At 37.8% G+C, this 20576-nt stretch overlaps 1 protein-coding gene across 4 annotated transcripts in view; it reads right to left on the bottom strand.

The window, feature by feature from the left end:
* Nucleotides 1–13293: 13293 nt before the first annotated feature.
* The window catches only part of LOC111156942 (RNA binding motif protein 27), a 78364-nt gene continuing 71081 nt past the window's right edge, over nt 13294–20576 (bottom strand). For 2 of the 4 annotated variants that reach the window (XM_022518109.1, XM_022518110.1), the window contains exons 19-20: nt 17918–18028; nt 13294–16689 (exon numbers count right to left, since the gene is read on the bottom strand). In XM_022518109.1, coding sequence (XP_022373817.1) covers nt 16606–16689; nt 17918–18028 — 195 coding nt within the window. In that variant the 3' untranslated portion in view covers nt 13294–16605. The remainder of the gene's footprint in view (nt 16690–17917; nt 18029–20576) is intronic. The other 2 variants (XM_022518108.1, XM_022518107.1) reach the window with 2 other exon arrangements.

Here is a 20576-nt window from a genome sequence, read left to right as displayed (position 1 = left end):
GGTGTTATTACCTTGGGATAAACCTTCAGGAGCCCACAAGACTAAGAAAACATTTAAGAAATATGGCTTCTCTTTGCTGCACTGGTTGCCATGACTTAGAATTTCAACAGAGTGTATAGAAGACACGATACTTCGTAACTACGTTATTATTACATACTAATGTACTGCATACATTACTGCATTATTACTACTTGCCTCCCTATGACAAATTTACTAGTTCTGTTGTTTTGTTTTAAAAATCAACCACAGTTTCCCTTTGGCTGATTGAAGGATAGGCCAGCTTAGAGAGAGGCTGGAAAGTCGCTGGAGATCCTTGGGAAGTCTCGGACAGTATTTTGTTGATATTTGAGAGATAAACTTTGCCTACTCTGGGGGTCAGAAGCAGACAACGCTGATGTGCATTGGATTTTTTCATGGAAAGAAATCTATTAATTAGGCTAGTGCTCTGAGAAACACAGACTGTTTGCCTTAGAACCTATATATTTATTTTCTGCCCTTAATTTAAACAGATTATTCAAAGGGGATGTGCATTAATAAATAGCAAGGTGAAGGACTGAAGCTAATCTGGGGCGAGGCTTTCACTGTATGTGTATGAACTTAGAGGAACGCCCAGCAAGAAGTGAAATGCACTCTTTGCACAAAGCAAAAGGAGGAGGCAGGCAAGTGCAGAGTGCAGAAGGGATCCTTCTGTTCCAGATTTGTTTGATGAAAAGACTGTCATGGTTTGTAAATACGTCAGGACCATAATTACTACTCACACTGCCCTGGGGTGGGGGGCTGGGAAAGGCAGGTTTATGTGAAAATTAGAGAATCAGATCTCAGAACAGGCACCCAGTGATGGCAGGGCAGGCTTTCAGCAAACGAAAGACATGTGTTGCATCTCATTAAAAGAGGAATTTCCTTTCACTGCCATGGAGGGACTCAGATGTCAAAATTCCCCTCCAAAGTACATGGACTATTTTCAAAATAGGCAGAGAGTCCCCGCTCCTTGTATCTGCTCTTAATTCAAGAAATACCTAACGGTAGTCTAACAAGAGTCAGTTTCAGAAGAAATTAATGAGGAACATCCATTAATTATGTATGCTCTGAAACAGTAGGTCTGCTAATGTTTCTGCTAATCACCAAAGCTAAACAGATGTATCTTCATAAAGACAACCTTGAAGGATGGAATGAGTATAAAAAGGTGCAAATAGGAGAAATTCGCCCGTGTACAGGGATGGCAGGAAGCAATAGTTGTGGAAACACTGGCCCTGCCCAAGACAGTATTTGCTTAAACTGCAAGGCGCTGGAAAATCATCGGAGCAGGTTCTGTTCCCGTTTCCCAGTGTTTAAGTATTCTATCAAGCAGTAAAGATAGGAGTTGGATGTAGGGGTGGAGGACAAAAAGAACGAGACCGCTATTCTGAAGCAGCTTTGAAAGCTGCCCCCTTTCTGGAACCGTTCCAAAGGCAGCTTCTTCCATGGCAGCTGAATGAGGGGCAAGGCTGGAAATGTCAACACCATCGTGTACAAATCTGGATGATTCAAACCTTCGTTTTTGCTTTCACACTGATTCGGACAGAATAAAATGTGTCGGTCCCTTTTCTGAGTTGCAAAAGTCTTGTCAGATACGGAGTGGCAGTTTGTGTGGGACCACGTTTTTTCCTTTTTAAGGTTTTATTTATTTATTAGAGAGAGAGAGAGAGAGAGAAAGCACAAGAAGCAGGGGCGGCAGTGGGAACAGCAGACTCCCCGCTGAGCAGGGAACCCAACACGGGGCTCGATCCCAGGACCCTGAGATCATGACCTGAGCTGAAGACAGACGCTCAACTGAGTGAGCCATCCAGGCGTGCCTAAGTGGGGCCATTGCTGAGAGCTGGCCCATCCACCTTGAAAATCTGGCTCTTCCACTCACTAGCTTTGTATTGGCGGAAGTGACCTCTGAGTACCACGGCTTCCTGACTCACAACATGGGATGGCAAGAGGACCCACCACTAGGTTGTAAAATGAGCTCTTAAGAGCCCAAAATACATGCTCAGTTTTTGTGAGGTATTATTATTATATATTGTTATTCCATATAGTTTTTATTTTCAGGACAGCTTTACTGCAGTCAATTTATGAGTATGGTAGTAGTGGGTATTTCACCCAGAATTCACATTCTGTACAGCCACAGCTTTCATGATGGGATGACAGCGATAGGTTCCACCTTGCCTTCTAACTCACACTGTCCGTCATGATGATTTTGCATGATCCTTTGAGAACAGAATTCCCTTCGTGATCCTATGAGGAGGAACAAGATGCTTGATATCAACTTGGGGACCAAAATGGCAGCCACAGAAGACTGGCGTGCTAACCCTGTGCCTTTTCCAGGGCTCCTCTTCCCATCTACGCTGGAGACCGAGGATTAGTTCTTTTCAAAGGCACTTGTAGCCCTCGGACCTTGTACCCAAAGGGTCACAGGGAACGACCCTTCTTGGGAAGGTCATCTCTGTCCTGCCTGTTGAATCATGTGTCATCGACATGTGGAGGGATCCTAGGAAGCATTTCTCATGCTGCATGCAGAATCGCCTGGGGAACTTTAAAAAATATCTATGCATATTTACATATGTATTTGTTTATACTGAGTGTGCAGGTACAAGGGAGCATGTGGTGTGTGTGGTGTGTGTGCATGTGTGATGTGTGCACATGTGTGGGTGTGTGTCTACACAAGCCCCTCTCTAGCACTCCTGAATTAGAATCGTCTTGCTGGGGCCTAGTAACCGGCATTTTTAAAAGCTTGCTAGGAAAGTTCTAGTGTACGGTCAGATTTGGGAGCTACTGCTCAAAGGCAGGGGTTCTCCACATCGCGTGTCACGGTGCGTTTGTCTCTCATCGTTTGCTGTGATTAAAGAGTATCAATATTTACGAAAGACCTGCTGTCATGAATTAGGGTGGATGTGAGCTTATCTCCATAACACGGACACTCTCCCTCACTCCCCTGCTCTAATGCTTTTCTTGCACAGCGGGAAGAGGGAGTTATGTTGCTAGTGCAGAAACCAGCATCCTGTCTCATCTGTGCAGGAGTCTGCCGTGAGCGAGGGCCACTGATGGGCCGTTAGTCCATGCGGTCAAAATAATGCTTTACTTAATCAGAAAAAAATGGAGGGCGGAGGGGAGGACTATTTTCAGTAGCTAGTATAGTTTACTCCTGAGCGTGCATTACCCACCGAGGAGGTCTACACCAGACTAACAGCATATTCTCCTGGGGCCAGAGTGCCTGGCTTACCTCTCCAACCAGAGCCTGTCCCTGGTGCGGGTCCACCCTCTTTCCACCGGCAACCTCTTTTAATGCCTGTGAATGTTCTCCGCTCAGTGCCCGGTCAGCTGGGATGGCTGCAGTCAAGGACCCACAAGAGACTCGAAAGGAGTCATGAAACACGACAAAAACAATAGATTCCTTTAGTATCCATCCCACCCTCCTGCTTCCCACCATCCCCTGGGCATACTTCCTTGGCATCAATGATCCCTGCACCAATCATTAGGCGGTGAAATTAAAATAGAAATACCACAAAGAGAGGAGAGCCTATTACCTAAAACCAAGCTCTCTGGAAGGAGCGCATGAGCTCATTTGTCCAAGTGTGGGGGAAATGGACAGGGGCTGGGCAAAGTGCACACGCCATTGGCTGTTTTAACAAAATCAAACCCAACAGGCAGCCAAAGCTTTCTGTGTCACTTCTGTGTTTGATTAAACAACACGACCTGTCAGGCCAGGTGGCCGATGCTCCTTCCCGCACAGACCAGCTGAATTCAGAGAGCCCCTCAGGTGTATGGCAACAGTGTACTTAGGTCTTTCGATCCACACTGGTCACATTTCGATTCCCTCCACACACGTTTCTGTAGCCAAAGGACATGCTTACTCGCTCTGTGATCTGTAAAAATACATAAACGCTCCCATAACTGAATACAATTAATCTGAAGCAGAGTCACAGACACTTATAAACCATAAAATGAAAAAAGGTGTTGGGGGGGAGTAAAGAGATGAATTCAGATAATTCTTACATGTTTTGTGCCACATTGCAACAAAAAACTTTTTAATTTGCCTGTGAAGGCTTGGAAAAGTACGATTTCCAGACCACTCTTCCATTTAGCTGGTCGGCACAAACTTCAGCTCAGCTATTTTTACTTTAGGATAGATACTAGTACCTTTAAAAAGCAACACCCAGAAGAGTACCCACTACTAAAATACCTGCAGAGTGCACTGTAATAACAATTAAACCAACTAGTGGGAGAAAGGAAGAAAATGAAATCATTATTCCAGAATTTCTCTTCTTCCCAGTGCTGCCAGCCTCTGAATGCTCAGGAGGAGGAGAAAGTCCTTAGAAAAATCTTAGCTAGTAAGGTCAAACAAAAATCAAGTTGTATGGGGGGAAAGGGCAAGGTTGTTTCCTCTGTGTTTATCGTATAATTTAACAGACTCCTGAAACAAATGGGCAGATGACGCTCATTTGTTCCCGATGTCACGTAATCAGTAAGTTCTTCAGAATTTGCCCAAATTGATTTTCAGTGTTACTACCAATGCGGAGAGTGACTCAAAACGTTCATGTCATCTGGGACCCCAGGGTGTAAAGTACTGTAACACTGTAATGATTTGAATGATTACATAATCCTTAGGTTTGCTGCCTTTGAAAAAAGCACCTTGTTTATTATAAGACAGGCTCATTTCTTTCCCTGCAAGGGTTTACTCTTTTGGGTTACAGCATACTGTAGGAACGGAATCCACAGGTAATATTCATGACCCAAGTGGAAAAGGCCCCTTGGCCTAATGTTCCAGATCGAGTCCGGATAAAGCCATTATTGAAAATTTTACACCTGCTCTCCTGTTTTGATTTTAAATTTGAAGCACAACTTCGCCTCTGGCTTCTGGGTAGTCACATTGAGTGAATCATTCCAACAATAAGAAAGAATAAAGCAGAAAACAAAGGAGAGGGACTCCCAGCGAATTACATACATGACCACTGGTGATCCACAACCTCCTTTCTCCTTAATACGAAATACTTTGCTATAGGAAAGTATAGAAATAGAAATAGAAATAGAAAAAATCTTGCCCTTTTATGAACAGAGAGATGATGTCCTGAGGAAGTGTAAAACAGAGATAGAAACACACCGTCAGAGAAGAGTAAGCCCCCCTGGTTAATGGTGTGGTCGGCTGGACATGAGGAGGGAAGCAAGCAAGGGGAAGACTCTATCCTTTCCAGACAAAATGTGTCAGTGTATTTTCAAGTTGAGTGTCTAAAACATTTTTATCTTCCAGAATGCTCAATAAATCAATACATTTGCTTAAACGGGAACAAGAGAACCAGTTAAAAAAAAAAAGAAATGTTTAATAATAACATGACTCTTTTCAGAGTGTATCATCTGAAAGATGATTTTATGGAGAGATGAGGAAAACGATAGCTTGCTTTTAAATATTTATCTGCCTTTTACCCAGAAACACAAAATCCGTGAAAAATTTGTGCAATAATTTCACATACTGTGTACTAAGGACGTATCTATACAATAGTTAATTCTTGTGTCCCCCAAATATTCTCATTATGTAAAATAGTTTCACTGACTTTTCTATTTTAACTGTTTTCTTTGGGCACCCCATAGAGCGTAACTCATTGACCACCTTTTTACATACAGGTATACACACTGTACAGAAATGTGACAGCAAGGAAAAAATCTCATTTTATGTAACTAAGAAATTCACACTAAAGGATTTTTCGGGCTGGAGCAAACTGTGTAGCAAATAACACAACAGCCCATGAGACTGATTCTGAAGTATGCCTTCTAAATTCCCAAGTCACAGGGCTTGAGACTTTGGGGTGATACTTATGCTTCTCTGTGATACACTGTCAGCACACACACACAAAAAAATACTTATTTTCTTCAGGGGAGACTGGTAGGGGGATCCTGGTCAGGAAAGCGAGCCCCTTCTTTCTTCTGCAGGAGGTCACTTGGACAACTGTCAAAACATACAGTATTTGACTCAGCTCAGGGGTACGGGTAATGTGTATTTCCAGCTGCTAAGTTATGAGAAAATGTCATTACCTAGAATCCAGTTGATTAATGTGGCATATTATAGAAATATAAAAGTGCAGACTCAGGTGTGAAATATTCCCTTGTCTCCAACATCACTAAACACATGTAAGTAATTCGCTAAGATTTAATAGCCCAAGTAGGAAATTCAATGGTAGTTGAATCTGACTCCATTCAGACCATTTGATGAAGCTTAGAAGATGTGCTAATAGTGGTTTACATTTCACAAAGTCCTTTCAGAGGTTTTATCTCACTTAATGCTTATTGCAATCTTGTGAACATTAAATGGGAACTAATATTAAAATGCCCATTTTATGCAAGTTGAGCAGTTAAGACTAATTAATCCAAGCTGGCACAGGTAGCAGGAATTGGGATGTGAACACAGCATCAAGCAATGGTTAAAAGCCTTACTGTGAAATCAAATATAACGTGACTTTCAGTCTTGGCTTTGCTTTGAGATATGGGTGACGGATCCCGTCTGTAACTCTGTTTTCCCTTGTACAAAAAGGGAAAAACCAGGGACGTCTGGGTGGCTCAGTGGGTTAAAGCCTCTGCCTGCGGCTCAGGTCATGGTCTCAGGGTTCTGGGATCGAGCCCCACATCGGGCTCTCTGCTCCGCAGGGAGCCTGCTTCCCACTCTCTCTCTGCCTGCCTCTCTGCCTACTTGTGATCTCGGTCTGTCAAATAAATAAATAAAATCTTCAAAAAAATAAAAGAAAGAAAAACTAGAATATACCTCCCAGCCTTGTTGAAAGGACTAAATGAGAACGTTTGAAAACAAATAAGTCACATAAGAAACATTGAAATGGTAGCCAGGATTACTATGATCCTTATAAAGGCTGGAGCTCTCTTGGCCACTATAGGGTGAGGAACACCCCAGCTATGGGAGATGAGCTGCCTGCCTGAGACATGTGGGTCGTCAGGTCCTGACCTGCTTGCCATCTCTCTTAGCAAAGGTAATATTGACAGAAAAACCACTGTACGCAGAGTGCCTGGCTGGCTCAGTTCGGGGGAGCGTGTGACCCTTGATCTCAGGCTTCTAAATTTGAGGCCCATATTGGGTGTAAAGATTACTTAAAAACAAAATCTTTTTAAAAAGTACTACACAAAAGGGTACCATGCTTTAAGGAAACGAACACTAAATTTAAAAAATAATTCATAGAAAACACAATCAGGAAGTAGTTAAGTCTTCACAGTTCTTTTTCCATGTTGACCATAATTTCTTGGTGCCATTAAAATGGACTGTGGTGAGATTAAATGAAAATGAATCAAATAAAAAGCAGAGATAGATTGTTATCCGCTCTGGTTCTTCCAGTCACTTACTCAGTTATTACAAGGCTTCTGTGTGCAGAATATTTCACTCTCTCTGACCAAACATGTTTTCTTAATTTCTTATTTATGGCACACAGAGATGCGTGCGTGCACGCACACACACACACACACACACACACACACACACACACACACCACACTAATGGGTCATGTTTCTGGGCAAGCGTCCTCAAGGAGTCCCTATTAAAATGTTGAACAGAATCAAAACTTGTACTTTTCTCCTATTTTTAGTGTGCAAATTCTCTTTGGAGTCTAACCCACTCAGGCCACAAAGAAAGAAAAACAAGTGAAACCGTCTACTGACACCACTTCTGCCATCCAAAGTCTAGGAAGCTAAGAGTGCTGCTACTGATGATCACTGCAACAGCAAAAGGCAGGAAAACATAATCCTCCCGGACTGCAACACATGAGAGGAAAAATCGGCTATGTGCTGTTTTTACAATGTTCAAAGTCTTCCGAACATGTCATAATGTACCAGTTAGGGTTTGTTTTTTTTTTCCCCCGAGATACGGTCATTTCTGAGAAACTGATAGGTGCCTACAAGTCACAGATAGATTCCCAAAAATATGAAGGTCTCAGCACAGAAGCTTGCCATAAAAAAGAGTTCCTACATAAGTCCTCACTTCTGACAGATTTTAATCCACTCAAACTTTAAAGTCTTCTCTTTAGCTTTATCTGACTTACAAGAATAGTCACCAAAAACATAAAACTAAGAACAGATGAAACTTCTTTGACATACTTGGGGTCTCAGGAGATTGCATAGCAACATTCTACTGAGATAACTCCAAATAATGTTCACATGAGTGGCTAAAGTGCAGAAATGTATAATTTATTAGGATTTAAATAAATCACAGGGAGAGAAGTGCTTTCAAGTCATTGGTAGATTTAAAAAAAAATTTTTTTTAAATGTAATTCTAAGGAATTAAGTTCTGTGTATAAAATTCTTGCCCATCTTTAATCAAAACCAAGAATGCTGATAATGTTTTAAAAACAGCACACCTGCTTTTTCAGCATTTAATGACAGTGAAATATTTGTTAATGGCAGAGTCCAATTTTTAGGCACAAATACCTAAAAATATGTACTGTTATCACTGTCTTTTGTCTCAGCCATTTCCCTGAGACAGTTGTTATAGTGGAAATATTTCCAAAGGCTACTAAATTTGTCAAGAATAAAAATCTTTTTTCTGTTGAATCTAGTGGAACATCCCTAGATTTCATGGGCTGTCAAGGAAAAAAGTCCTCTTTCTCCCAAGGGTGCTTACATCTGCTTTTTTTTTTTTCTTTTTGCAGGTTATAATTACCACCATACCATTAGTAGTCAATAAACATTTCATAGTTGCCAAAAGAGCTAAAAGTAGAAATTCCCCAAGGATCTAGAATAACTTTACTAAAATAAGAAATCCAAACATGTAAAAAAAAATCAAATAACTCTATAAACAATAGAACAATGACATGAACATCAGTTTTATTCACTGCGAATATATTTTTTAAAAAAATCTATGGCATAAACATAACTATAAGCGAACACTGCTATTCTCAGCACTTTCTGCCTAGAAAATTCAGTATACTATATGAAAACATCATTAAATTAAAGCATGTAAACTTATTTATGTACAACATGATTTTTTTAATGCCAAGGTTAAAAGGAAGAAGGCACCAGAAATATTGAAAAACACAAAGAAGCAAGGTAGAAATACTGTAAGATTATCATAATCCGGTTTGCCATGGGGAAAATATTTAAGATAAAATTGAAAATAAAATAAACATAGGTTATGATATAGCCAAATTAGTGTGAAATGTATCAAATTGGCTGGCTGCACATTATGGAGGTCACAGAAAATTACTTTAAAATGTTTCCCCACAAATTAGCATATATAAGCTGTTCTCTATGGTTTCCAATATGCTACCTAAAAACACAGTTGTTGCTCCCCAAGGGAGCTTGGTTCCAATCCAAGGCAGATGAGATAGATGGAGCCAGAATGGCAGTGTTTGACAGACACTGATAAAAAAATCCAGTGACATTCTACAGACTTGCAATATTCCATTTTATTAGAAGCAGCAAAGAGGTTAATAGTATGAGCTCTGGAGTCAGACCACTGTTCAAATTCTGGTCCCACCACTATAGGCTGAAAGCCACTTAACCTCTCCAAACTCAGCGTTCAAAGCTGAACAAGAGGTTAGAGCACTTTCTTCAAAGCTTGTAGCTCCAAGCGAGAATGCAGGCAAACTTCTGAGCCATTATTGGGTACAAAGCCTGCATTCAATGCGTGCCGGCTATTATTTTTTAGAAGTGAATATCTCAAAATACCAATCAGTTTCATTGAAAACATTTACTTGGTACCATTGGTATTATAGGAAAAGTCAGGCTTTCTTGCTTAAGGAATCCCACAAGGGATGTACAGAGAGACAAGAGAACAGAAATACTGAAATGTACAATACTTGCATGATTAGTACTGGTTTCATTACTTTGCGGGCTTCATGGCTTTCCTCTGTGGCTTTCTGAAGATATGGCAACATTCTCATCAATATGTTCCCAATCTTTCTCTTTACATTTTAGAAACTGAATAAGCTCAGGCCCACAAAGCTACAAATGACACACTTGCCCAAAATTAAGAAAAGTAGCATGGAATGGGTAGTTATTTTTCATACAGGGGTTTATCAATCAGAAACCTACAGGGCAATGCATCTCAAAGAATAAAATTCAATAGCACAATGTTGGAAATATGTACAATGTTCTCACAGGGACAGTGTACTTAATTTGTTTTGAATGGTTGATAGCTAAGGTAAACTCCATACGCAAAGTAAAATTCAAAGCCAAATAACTTTTATTGATTCACAGCCACTAAGTAATTGCAAGTTGTATGGTCTTCACAGGGAGATCTTTTTTTTTTTTAATTATTAAGTAATAAATAATGTCTGCAAAGTCACTTGAATTTTGTAAAAAGTAGCACCAGTGTAACAGTATTCCACTCCATTCCCTACACAAATGACAAAAATTTAAAACTGCAGGCAGGTTTAAACCCTCTCACACTTGTCTATTTAAAAAACTGAAAACTACAGGGGCACCTTGGTGCCTTAGTGGCTCAGTTGGTTAAACATCCAACTCTTGGTTTCAGCTTAGGTCATGATCTCAGGGTAGTAAGATAGAGCCCCACATCAGCAAGGAGTCTGCTTGAGATTCTCTTCCTCGTCCTGTTCATGCGCACATGCACACACGCTAAAATAAATAAAATCTTTTTAAAAATGAAAACTATACAACACCTTCATGTTCAAGAGCATCCACTAATCAATAAAGATGTCAATGTATGTATTACTTCCACCTTTAGGCAATGGTCAACAGTACGCTCCAGACTACTTTCACAAGCAAAACACAGAAGATAAAATTTTATCATTTTATATTCAAAATAGTAGTGATGATGTGACAGCAAGGGAGAGAGTGGTTTAAAATTCCAATTCACCCTGCAATTCAAAAGACTACTCTTTGTCAAACTGCAGTTCTAAAAGCCAAATAGTGGATCCTGACAAGAATTTTTTTTTTAATTTTATTTTTTATAAACATATATTTTTATCCCCAGGGGTACAGGTCTGTGAATCGCCAGGTTTACACACTTCACAGCACTCACCATAGCACATACCCTCCTCAATGTCCATAATCCCACCCCCCCTACCCCCCTCCCCCCATCAACCCTGACAAGAATTTTTAATAGAATAAAAAATCACCAGGTGCATACTCCGTTGTAAGGGTACACATTGGCAAACTTTTTTTCTCGTGTGGGTGTATGCTAGGTCACAATGCAAAATGTGTTTTTCACTCTGAGTTGCTGTCAAAGATTTAGTCATTGCTCTAAGGCTAACTAAAGTTTGGCTGCTGGCGCCCCCTACAGGCTCTCAATGTTAAAAACTTCAATCCTAGAGTAAACAAATAACCCTTTTGTTCAGAAACTAGAACTCAGTAGTTTATAGAGGAACAGATGTTTCCATAGATAAACAGGCAGTGTTTGACCCAAAAACATAAACCAAACATGTGGGCAAACTCATTATTGAAGCCAAGTCATCCTCAAGAAACTGAACGAATTTAGCAAGGTCTGTATTAGCCCTTAGGATCTAATTTCATTTAAAATTGGGAGAATATATATCCATATTTCACAGTAATAGCTGAGGGAAAACTAAGAGAAGGAATCACAAGGACCTTAGAAAACTGTTAACCAGACATCCACTTTTACGAAGTTTTCACAAAACCAAAAGAAATATAGCGAGGGCCACTGAAAGTCTTTTCACACATCTACACCCCAACAAAGGATTGAGTAAAGAACAATTTTGAAATATCGAGTCTATATTTAAAAGACTCTATTATTTTAAGAACTAATGGTTATTATACCAAAGTAGTAGAACTCTATGAAGTAGAAAAAATAGGCTGATGTTCATGGAAAATAATTTAATAGAATATTAGATTAGGACCTTCCTCCCTGTTCCTCTTTCATAAAAGTAAACAAATACAAAGAAAAATTAACAGCAATGTTTATAATGCATAATCACCACTACCATCAAAAACAAAACTGCAGAAGCCCAAGGAAAGAGTAGCCTCCAAATACAAAAACCTTGCCAATAATCATCAAACACTAGTCTGACCTTAATTTCAACTGTATCAAGTCACCTCTATCAGAACGCTGGGGTGGTTTAGTTAACCTAAGGTCGAATGCAGAATCAGGTTAAGAGGCCAAATGGTAGATGATCCTGTAGAAAGGAGATCACTTGGCAGTAAGATCAATGTACCATAAATGGTGATTGAAAACACAAGCAATAGCAGTACATTTTTTTTTGACACATTATTAGCTCCTCACACAGATATTTGAGACTAAAATTGGGAAAAAAAAAAAAAAGTGCCCTACCAATGTTGGTTCACGTATTTAAAGCTATCCTGACTCTCTCATCTGAAATGATCCCACACATTGACATACACTCACCCTGCGTTTACAGTAACATTAATTAGATCTAGACTAGGTAGTAGTACACTGGGGATTGGGATTAGAAATTTATCCTTGGCTTTGTAAGAATTAGTATCTAAGTCAGTAAAAACGTCACACAAAACCAGTAATTTCTATCAATGAGAGCTCCACTGTAGCAAAACATTCGCCTTGCTACCATTAAACAGATACAACTGTGTTTAATAGTGTGCTTGGTCCCTTCCAAACCACCCCAAAACTGATGCTTATTACAAACATAATGCTGGTTACATTATCATCTATTCAAAACAAATGGTCACACAGACCTTGCCATTTACCTAATTTATAAAATAGATAAAATTTATTTGAAATGAATGAAAATGAAATTTGTTCCCATTCCTTAATATTTTCCTGTAAAGTTGAGATCTAAAGAATTCTTCGTAGACAATGCCTGATCTTCTGAAGGGGAATTTTATAATAATGAGAAAAGCAATTTTAAAGTGAGAAAAGAAGCCCAAGTGATGTATCTCCTCTTCTTATCACCATCCAGTCCTTAGTGTGTAATATCACTTCCTTCTCCTGTTATTCTTTACAAATACTCATCACAGAGCTGACCTATCTGTAAGTCATCTCTTCACTGTGTTCTTTCCCTTCTCTCTACTCCACTTATGGAAAATGTCCTGCCGATTGACTGGGAGGCATACTGAAAAATCTCAAGATAACATTCAAGTAATTTTTTTCATAAAGCTGTTTGTGCTTTTGTATCTGGGATACTGGGATCCATCCATGACCAAAAAAATATGGCTATCCGAGGTTACTCACAACTGCTCCTGCAGTACCCTTCTCACTCATTTTAAAGAACACCCTGTGGATTACATCTTCTTGAATTCACTGAATATTTGACAGTCAGGGACTTCCGTACCCAAATGCATATTGAGTGCATTCTCTCATGTACATGAACCCAAAATGAAACACACAGACATATCCACTGCTCACTCATTCTCACACACAAACAAGCATACACACACATTTTCTTTCTTTCCAGAACAAGCCAGAATTACAGCTCTTTTGGTGATTGTTAGAATTTTTGGAATGGTTCATAAAATTTCCAAATTATTTTAAATTTATAATACTTTTCTTTTTTTTCTTTTCTTTTTTTCCAATTGTGAACCATTCCATATTGCATCTTTATTGCAAAAGTCAACATGCTTCTTAGAAATTCAGATTGTAATCGATAAAACAAACATTACATATATGAATTTAAATGTATAAACAGTTAGAAATTCAACAATATCTCCTATTATACTATTACACAAGTTCACAATTTTGTAAAAACTATAATACAGGCATACTATACATCAAGAGGAACCACTATTCCTTTTCACATGATTTTTTTCTTCTTTTTGAAATAATGCTCCATCACCACGGACCCACCTAACTAGACTGTTTCCCAATTTATCATCTGAGCTGGTGACAATGTTTTCCTGATATTACAACATGAAGAAAGTGAGGGAAATTCTGTCTGCCCTAGGGTTGCTTTGTTAAGCCTGGGCAACAATCCATTAGTAAACCAGGCTAACCTAGCCAGACCGGTGGCTCTGACTGCTCATTAGCTTCTTAGATGTCATACTCATTTAAAAGAACAAAATTTGCCTCAGAAGGAGTATGTTATTTTCGTTAAGGGAAGAGGCCAGGAAAACAAGCCATGATAGTTACTTACTTTTAAGAGAAATTCTAGGGCTTGAGGATTTGCGGGTGGGGGTTAAAAAAAATTCTAAAGGAAAAAAATACATACATTCAACTATTTTATGCTAGCCTTAACTAAATTTTCTAATAATATATTCAACCCATATTTTGAATTCATTTTAGAAAGTCAAACATGTCTTAGAATTCTTAGGACATTTATAAATTATTTTAGTCCTACTTTAAGTGTACTGAAAATTACACTATTTTAAAGAAAGGGCTTCAAATCTTCCTGAAAACAGTGTCCGTTTATTCTTTACTTGAACACCCTTTTCTTTCATCCCCTCTCCCCCAGTAACTAAAAAAAATCAAACAAATCTTCTACTCTCTCTATACTGAGAGTATTATCATACGATGTCAATTTTGAAGTTCAAAAAAATCATATGAAAAGGAATCTCATTCTGCTGAACTGTCAGTCCACTGAAAATTTTCTTTTACAGCTCCATTAATTTACTGTAATTTTCAGTTTCCAAATACAAAAATACAACAATTCTTATTGAAATCTATACGCTGGTAGTTTTAGTACACAAAAAAACCAAACAAATTATTTACAAAATTATACAGTTTAAGAAAAAACTTTGTACAAAAAATATATAAATCCTTTGTTCCCTCTATCACGTTTAAACTGTCAGGACTCAAAATATTCACCACAATGAATCTTTCAAAATATATACCAACTTGAGCCACAGACATCAAAATTTCATTAGAGATGATGGAGGAGGAAGGAGCAAGATTGCTTATTCTAGGTACCCCATTGTAAGGTTTTCCTGCTTTTATGAGCTTATTTTAGCTTCAGTGTTATCAGAAATATAATAACCTAGAAAAAGGAACTCTTTATTATTGTGAAGGGAAAATTACATCAACTTAAAAATGATCCTGGTTTGAGACATCACTCCAGGAAAATACGTGGAAAAGAAAAGATAATCACAACGTGGGATTTAACTTCTTACAGCTAAGTAAATCTAGAGTCCTGATGGTTTTAGGTTTCTTAGCGAACAGTTTCTATTTTGAGAAACAGCCTTTACCTCAGGAAACAAAATCCTTGATACAGTAATCAATCACCAAGAACCTTCTGAAGCCAACAGGAAGTTTCAAATTTTCACACCACACATATATAAAAACATAGATGTGTATATCCTTGAAAAAGTGACATCCTATGTACATTATTTATTTTATTTTCCCAGGGGTCAATACAGTGTAGTGTTGCTCCTCTGCTTTTCCATCTAACATTCAGAACACAAGGACATAAATTTACATATATATTTTACTTAACAGATACTCTACTCTATACAGTGTACAGTAAAAATGCACACAGTGAAGGAAACTGTCTAATGAAGGATGCATATGTTCATGGATAGCAACAAGCTACAAAATTATGAAAATATAAAGTCATCTGATCAAAGTCAAGTTATGACTCCCATTTATTACTAGCATCCCCATCCCCCTATCCCACCCCACCCCCACCCTATCCCCAGTCACCTCATCATTATGGTTTAAATTTAGGTGAAGAATTTCAGACACTTTTTAACCCTTTTGTATAACTATTAACTAAACTGAAGCTTCAAAAAATAAAAAAGTACAGCTGGTGACTCTCTTCCCCCCACCCCCGCAAACCTTCCATTATTCTCATCAAAACATCACTTATTTATCAAGGTGCTGGTTTAAACTTTTTATTGGGGACTGACTTTGGGTGGCCCAGAAGAATCACTTATCTCAATAGTGGGTAAGTCAGGGCTATTAATATAAAGGCAGGAGAAAGAAAATGGGGACAAGAAAGGGGCAAGAGGTGAAAGCCTTTTACATTCTGAGAGTATTTTTAAACAGGACCAACTGAACCAATATTCACTAATTTCAAAGCAAACTAAGGATCAGTAGCATAAATCCAGGACAGTTAATATGATGACAGAATGGAAATACCATGGAGCTAGCTACCACTGCCTTACAGCATTTAATACAGAGTCTGTTATGATTTACACTAAAATAGTACTTGTACTGCACATAAACAGCCCCCCCTCGAAAATTTAGATTGAATACAAACTGGGCTCCTCCACGGTAAAAAAATTAAAATAAATTTACTTTTCTTCTTCCAAGACAACTCTTGAAAGCAAAAGGGTATTTTAATTACAAATATCTCCTGTCTGACGACCCATCCATAATAGCTGAGAGTTAAGAGATTCCAGGCGATTTTGACATTTAATGAAATTTTATCAGCAGATTATAATCCAAAATAAAATTTCTGAACACCCTGTCATTTACATCATACTCCAACACCAATAGCAACAAAACAGGTGGTGTGGAAAATAAGGCTCTAGAGATTATCCATATCATTCCTGTGGATCTTCACAACTGTGTAAAAGTCACTAGGCCTTTGGTGCTTTAATATCATGAACAGTTATGAGATGTGTTTAAATAGCAAACTTGCTGTCCTTAAACCTACTGTGTGGAAAAGAAAAATAAAAAAAATTTTTTGGCTCATTGACTTCTTTAAATAATTTTAAAAAGTTGTTCTTCTAAACAATATTCCTAAAAATTACACAGCTCGCATCAGATTTCATCTTCGCCACGAACGAGACTCATATTCATCTTCATCTTCATCATCATCATCATGCAAAAACAAATCTGAGGTCTCTGTTTCCTGAAGAAAGAGAGGGTAAAATCTGCTTAGTAGTACAAGCAAGTTAAGTTATTAGGCCAAAGGACAAAAATACTAGTATACAAAACCCAGCGGGAGTTACAAGCGATACAGTCAGAGAGTATCCTTCAGGGCAAAGACACCCCAAACAGTTTTTTAACATATACATATTCTCTCCCTTGTTAATTTTGCTAGTTTGAAGAGATTTCCATTCTAATATCATCAGGAAAATAATACATGAATGTTCAGTAGGAAAAATAAAAGGAAAATATCTATGAAATGGTTTTAATAAAATTAATTTAATGAAATTAAATAAATTTAAATTAATTTTATTCCATTAACTTATTAAAAAGAAGGAAAATAAATGACCAAGCTCCTAAACCTCTACTTTAATATCCAGTTATCTGTGATGGAGAACATACTAACTTCCCCATGACACCAACATTCTCAACCATACATAAAAATTTGGAATCTTACATGTGGTAGAAATATCTACAAACATTCCCAAAACACCAAGATTTTTCTTTCCTTTTCTTTTTATTAAACATGGGAAATGTTTCTGCTTTTGTTTTTTAAAAATTACCCAGTCAGAGGACTCTTGATCAATCATGAATGCTAACATCTTATAAAACCAAAATTACAATAAATCAAATAACTTGAAACATTGGCTAAGTGTCCATTTTAACAAAGAAATTAGAAACGGGGAGTAAAAAAGCAAAATTATTTTTCATGTATTTTAAGAGTTTCATTATATTTAACAGTTGTACTATGTTAAGTCCTTGGTTTTTATATTTCTTCCCTTTTATTCCCACTTCCTTACTCTCATTTTAATCAATTGCACATAGAAGGAAAGTAAGAAACTCAAATCTATTACTTATGGAACATGAATAAGCAAAAAGCTAAACAACCAGCTAAAATTAAATTTGTTCATGTAATCCATGTCATCACTTAACAGAATAAAAATTTCTAGAGCACAAAGCCAAATAAACGCAAAGAAAAAAGAAAAAAGGAAAAAAAAGTCTCTCCTATGCCAGAAAATATCTCCTGCAAAGAACTTTTTATGTCTGCAACTGTTCTGGTTCTTTAGTAAACTTGTAGACTAGTCTTAAGTTACAGCGTGCATAAAAGAACAATATTTATTTTAAGATTTATTTTATTTACTTTAATGTCAAGAAAAATGCTAATTGAGAAACAGTCTAATTGAATGTTTATTTTCAATCGTTAAATTTACCTCCTCCTTGACTTCTTCTTCCTCGGTCTCAGTGGATACAGAAGGCACCTTGGCCTTGTGCCATGATATTTGTAGCCGACGGTCTTTGAATTTTGACCCTTGGTTTGCAGGCTAAAATAGATTTTAGAAAAACACGTAAGTTTGTATTCAAATTGTATGCTATTTAAAAAGTGTAATGATTGGGGAGGAAAATTAAAGTGGATCTATACAATATCTAGTAAGAGCTAGAAAAAGTAAAATCCCTTCTCCTCTTTCTAAACTTATTTAAATTCAATTAGTGAACATATAGTCTATCATTAGTTTCAGAAGCAGAGTTCAGTTATTCATCTGTTGCATGTAACACCCAGTGTTCATCACATCACGTGCCCTCCATAATGGCCAATATCTAGTTACTCAATCCCTTCACCCACCTCCCCTCCAGTAACCCTGAAGTCCCTTTTAATTAAAGAACCACATGTACTATTTTGCCCAGATAGTCTATGACTTGTATTTGTCATGTTAACTTTAGAATTTGTCTTGGTTTAGATGATACTGTCACTCCACTTACAAAAGTCATAATGAAAACAACAAATACTTTTTTTCTTCTGCTCATGATTTTACTGACATCAGTATTGAACAAGGGCACCTGGGTGACTCAGTCAGTTAAGCGTCTGCCTTCAGCTTAGGTCATGTTCCCAGGGTTCTCGGATGGAGTCCTGCACTGGGCTCCCTGCTCAGCGGGGAGTCTGCTTCTCCCTCTGTCCCTCTCCCCTACTCGCACTCTCTCTCTCTCAAAAATAAATAAATAAAATCTTTTTAAAAAAAGATTTACAAAAAGATTATTGAGCAAGATGCTGGGATTAAAGTCTCGATCCAGCTTTACCATTAACTGGCAAGTAACTGAACATAAATGAGCCTCCATAAGTTGCTTAATATCAAAGTATCTCAGCTTTTTTTTTTTCATTTTTTTTCTGTTTCAGGATTGCTCTAAGGAGTCCATTAAAAAAATGTGAGTGTTCTATCCAAATGCACAAAAATCACGGTTAGCACAATTATAAATATTAAAAGGCATTAAACAAAAAACAAATTAATATACACCCTAACATACAAATTATTAAAGTGTGTAGCAAAGTATACAGCTATGCAAATGACATTCTTGGTTAATCTCATGCTTTTTAAAATTTAAATTCAATTAATTATCAATTTATTATTGGTTTCAGAGGCAGAGGTCAGTGATTCATCAGTCTTTTTTTTTTTTTTTAATATTTAATTTATTTATTTGATAGAGAGAGATCACAAGTAGGCAGAGGCAGGCAGAGAGAGGGGGAAGAAGCAGGCTCCCTGCTGAGCAGAGAGCCCCATGCGGGGCTCGATCCCAGGACCCTGAGATCATGACCTGAGCCGAAGGCAGAGGCTTTAACCCACTGAGCCACCCAGGCGCCCCCCATCAGTCTTAATGTAATACCCAGTGCTCATTATACCACCTACCCTCCTTAATGTCCATCACCCAGTTACCCCAACCCCCCACCCCCTCCCCTCCAGCAACCCTGTTTGTTTCCTATGATCAAGAGTCTCCTATAGTTTGTCTCCCTCTCTGATTTTGTCTTGTTTTATTTTTCCCTTTCTTTCCCATGATTTTGTTTCAACAAATATCTTAAAACGATTGCTAGTCTTTAGCTTTGATAATCTACATAGTTAGACTGAAAAAAGTATAATTTTTTAAATGCCTACTGATGTCAACTACTCCACCTGTAGTTGATAAAGCTATTCCCACTTCCTCCTCTGAAATGCCATACAACAATGGCAAGTACCAGCCATTCTATACATTTAACAAACGTTAATTAAACACCTACTTTCCTAACTCAAGGTAAAATTGCTCAGTTTCAAATGTATTTCTTAGGACTACCACCCAAACAATTTCTTCCTCCTCAAGAAACTTCATAAAGAGAAAGCAAAAATTTTAAAGAAAGCGACAGAGATAAAAAGAATAGGGACCTAAAGTATCATTAAAGAGAAAGCTCAGTCATTCCTACAGCTTTTCTATCAATGATGCCACATTGCAGAATATCCCCAATTCTGGGTTTAATCCTGAAAAATGTAACAGAAATGGTTCTTTTAAAAATACGGGTTCACTAGTTTTTCCTAGAAAAAAATGTTGATAAATGTCATTAACCATTTGCCAAATGTTTCCACAGAACACTCAGATCACTGCATGTTAAAAATGTTATGTTCTCTCTCTCTCTCTGTCAAATAAGTAAATAAAATCTTAAAAAGGTTGGGGGCGGTGGTGCATAGGTTGCTAGGTCAGTTAAGCATCTGCCTTCAGCTCAGGTCATGAGTCTGGGGTCCTGGGATCAAGCCCCATGCTGGGCTCCCTGCTCAGCAGGGAGTCTGCTTCTCTCACTCCCTCTGCTTCTGCTGTTCCCCCTGCTTATGCTCATTCTCTCTGTCAAATAAAAAAATAAAATCTTAAAAAATTTCTTAAAAAATTAAATAAAAAGTTATATATTATATATATTAAGCCAGATCCATAACCCATTACTGTCTGCACAGAAATCAGCCTGTGATCTAAGGGGAAACTCTATTATCCCTGTAGGGACTGCACATTTATAACCTGGTACCAAACATTTTAACTCATGGGACATACTAAAATGATGTATCAAAATGATCCCATCCAAAT

This window comes from Enhydra lutris, unplaced genomic scaffold (assembly GCF_002288905.1).
Source record: "Enhydra lutris kenyoni isolate GAN:26980312 unplaced genomic scaffold, ASM228890v2 scaffoldscaffold50, whole genome shotgun sequence".
Taxonomy (NCBI): Eukaryota; Metazoa; Chordata; class Mammalia; order Carnivora; family Mustelidae; genus Enhydra; species Enhydra lutris.
The sequence above is the reverse complement of the archived record's forward strand: the minus strand, read 5'-3'. Positions and strand labels throughout refer to the sequence as shown.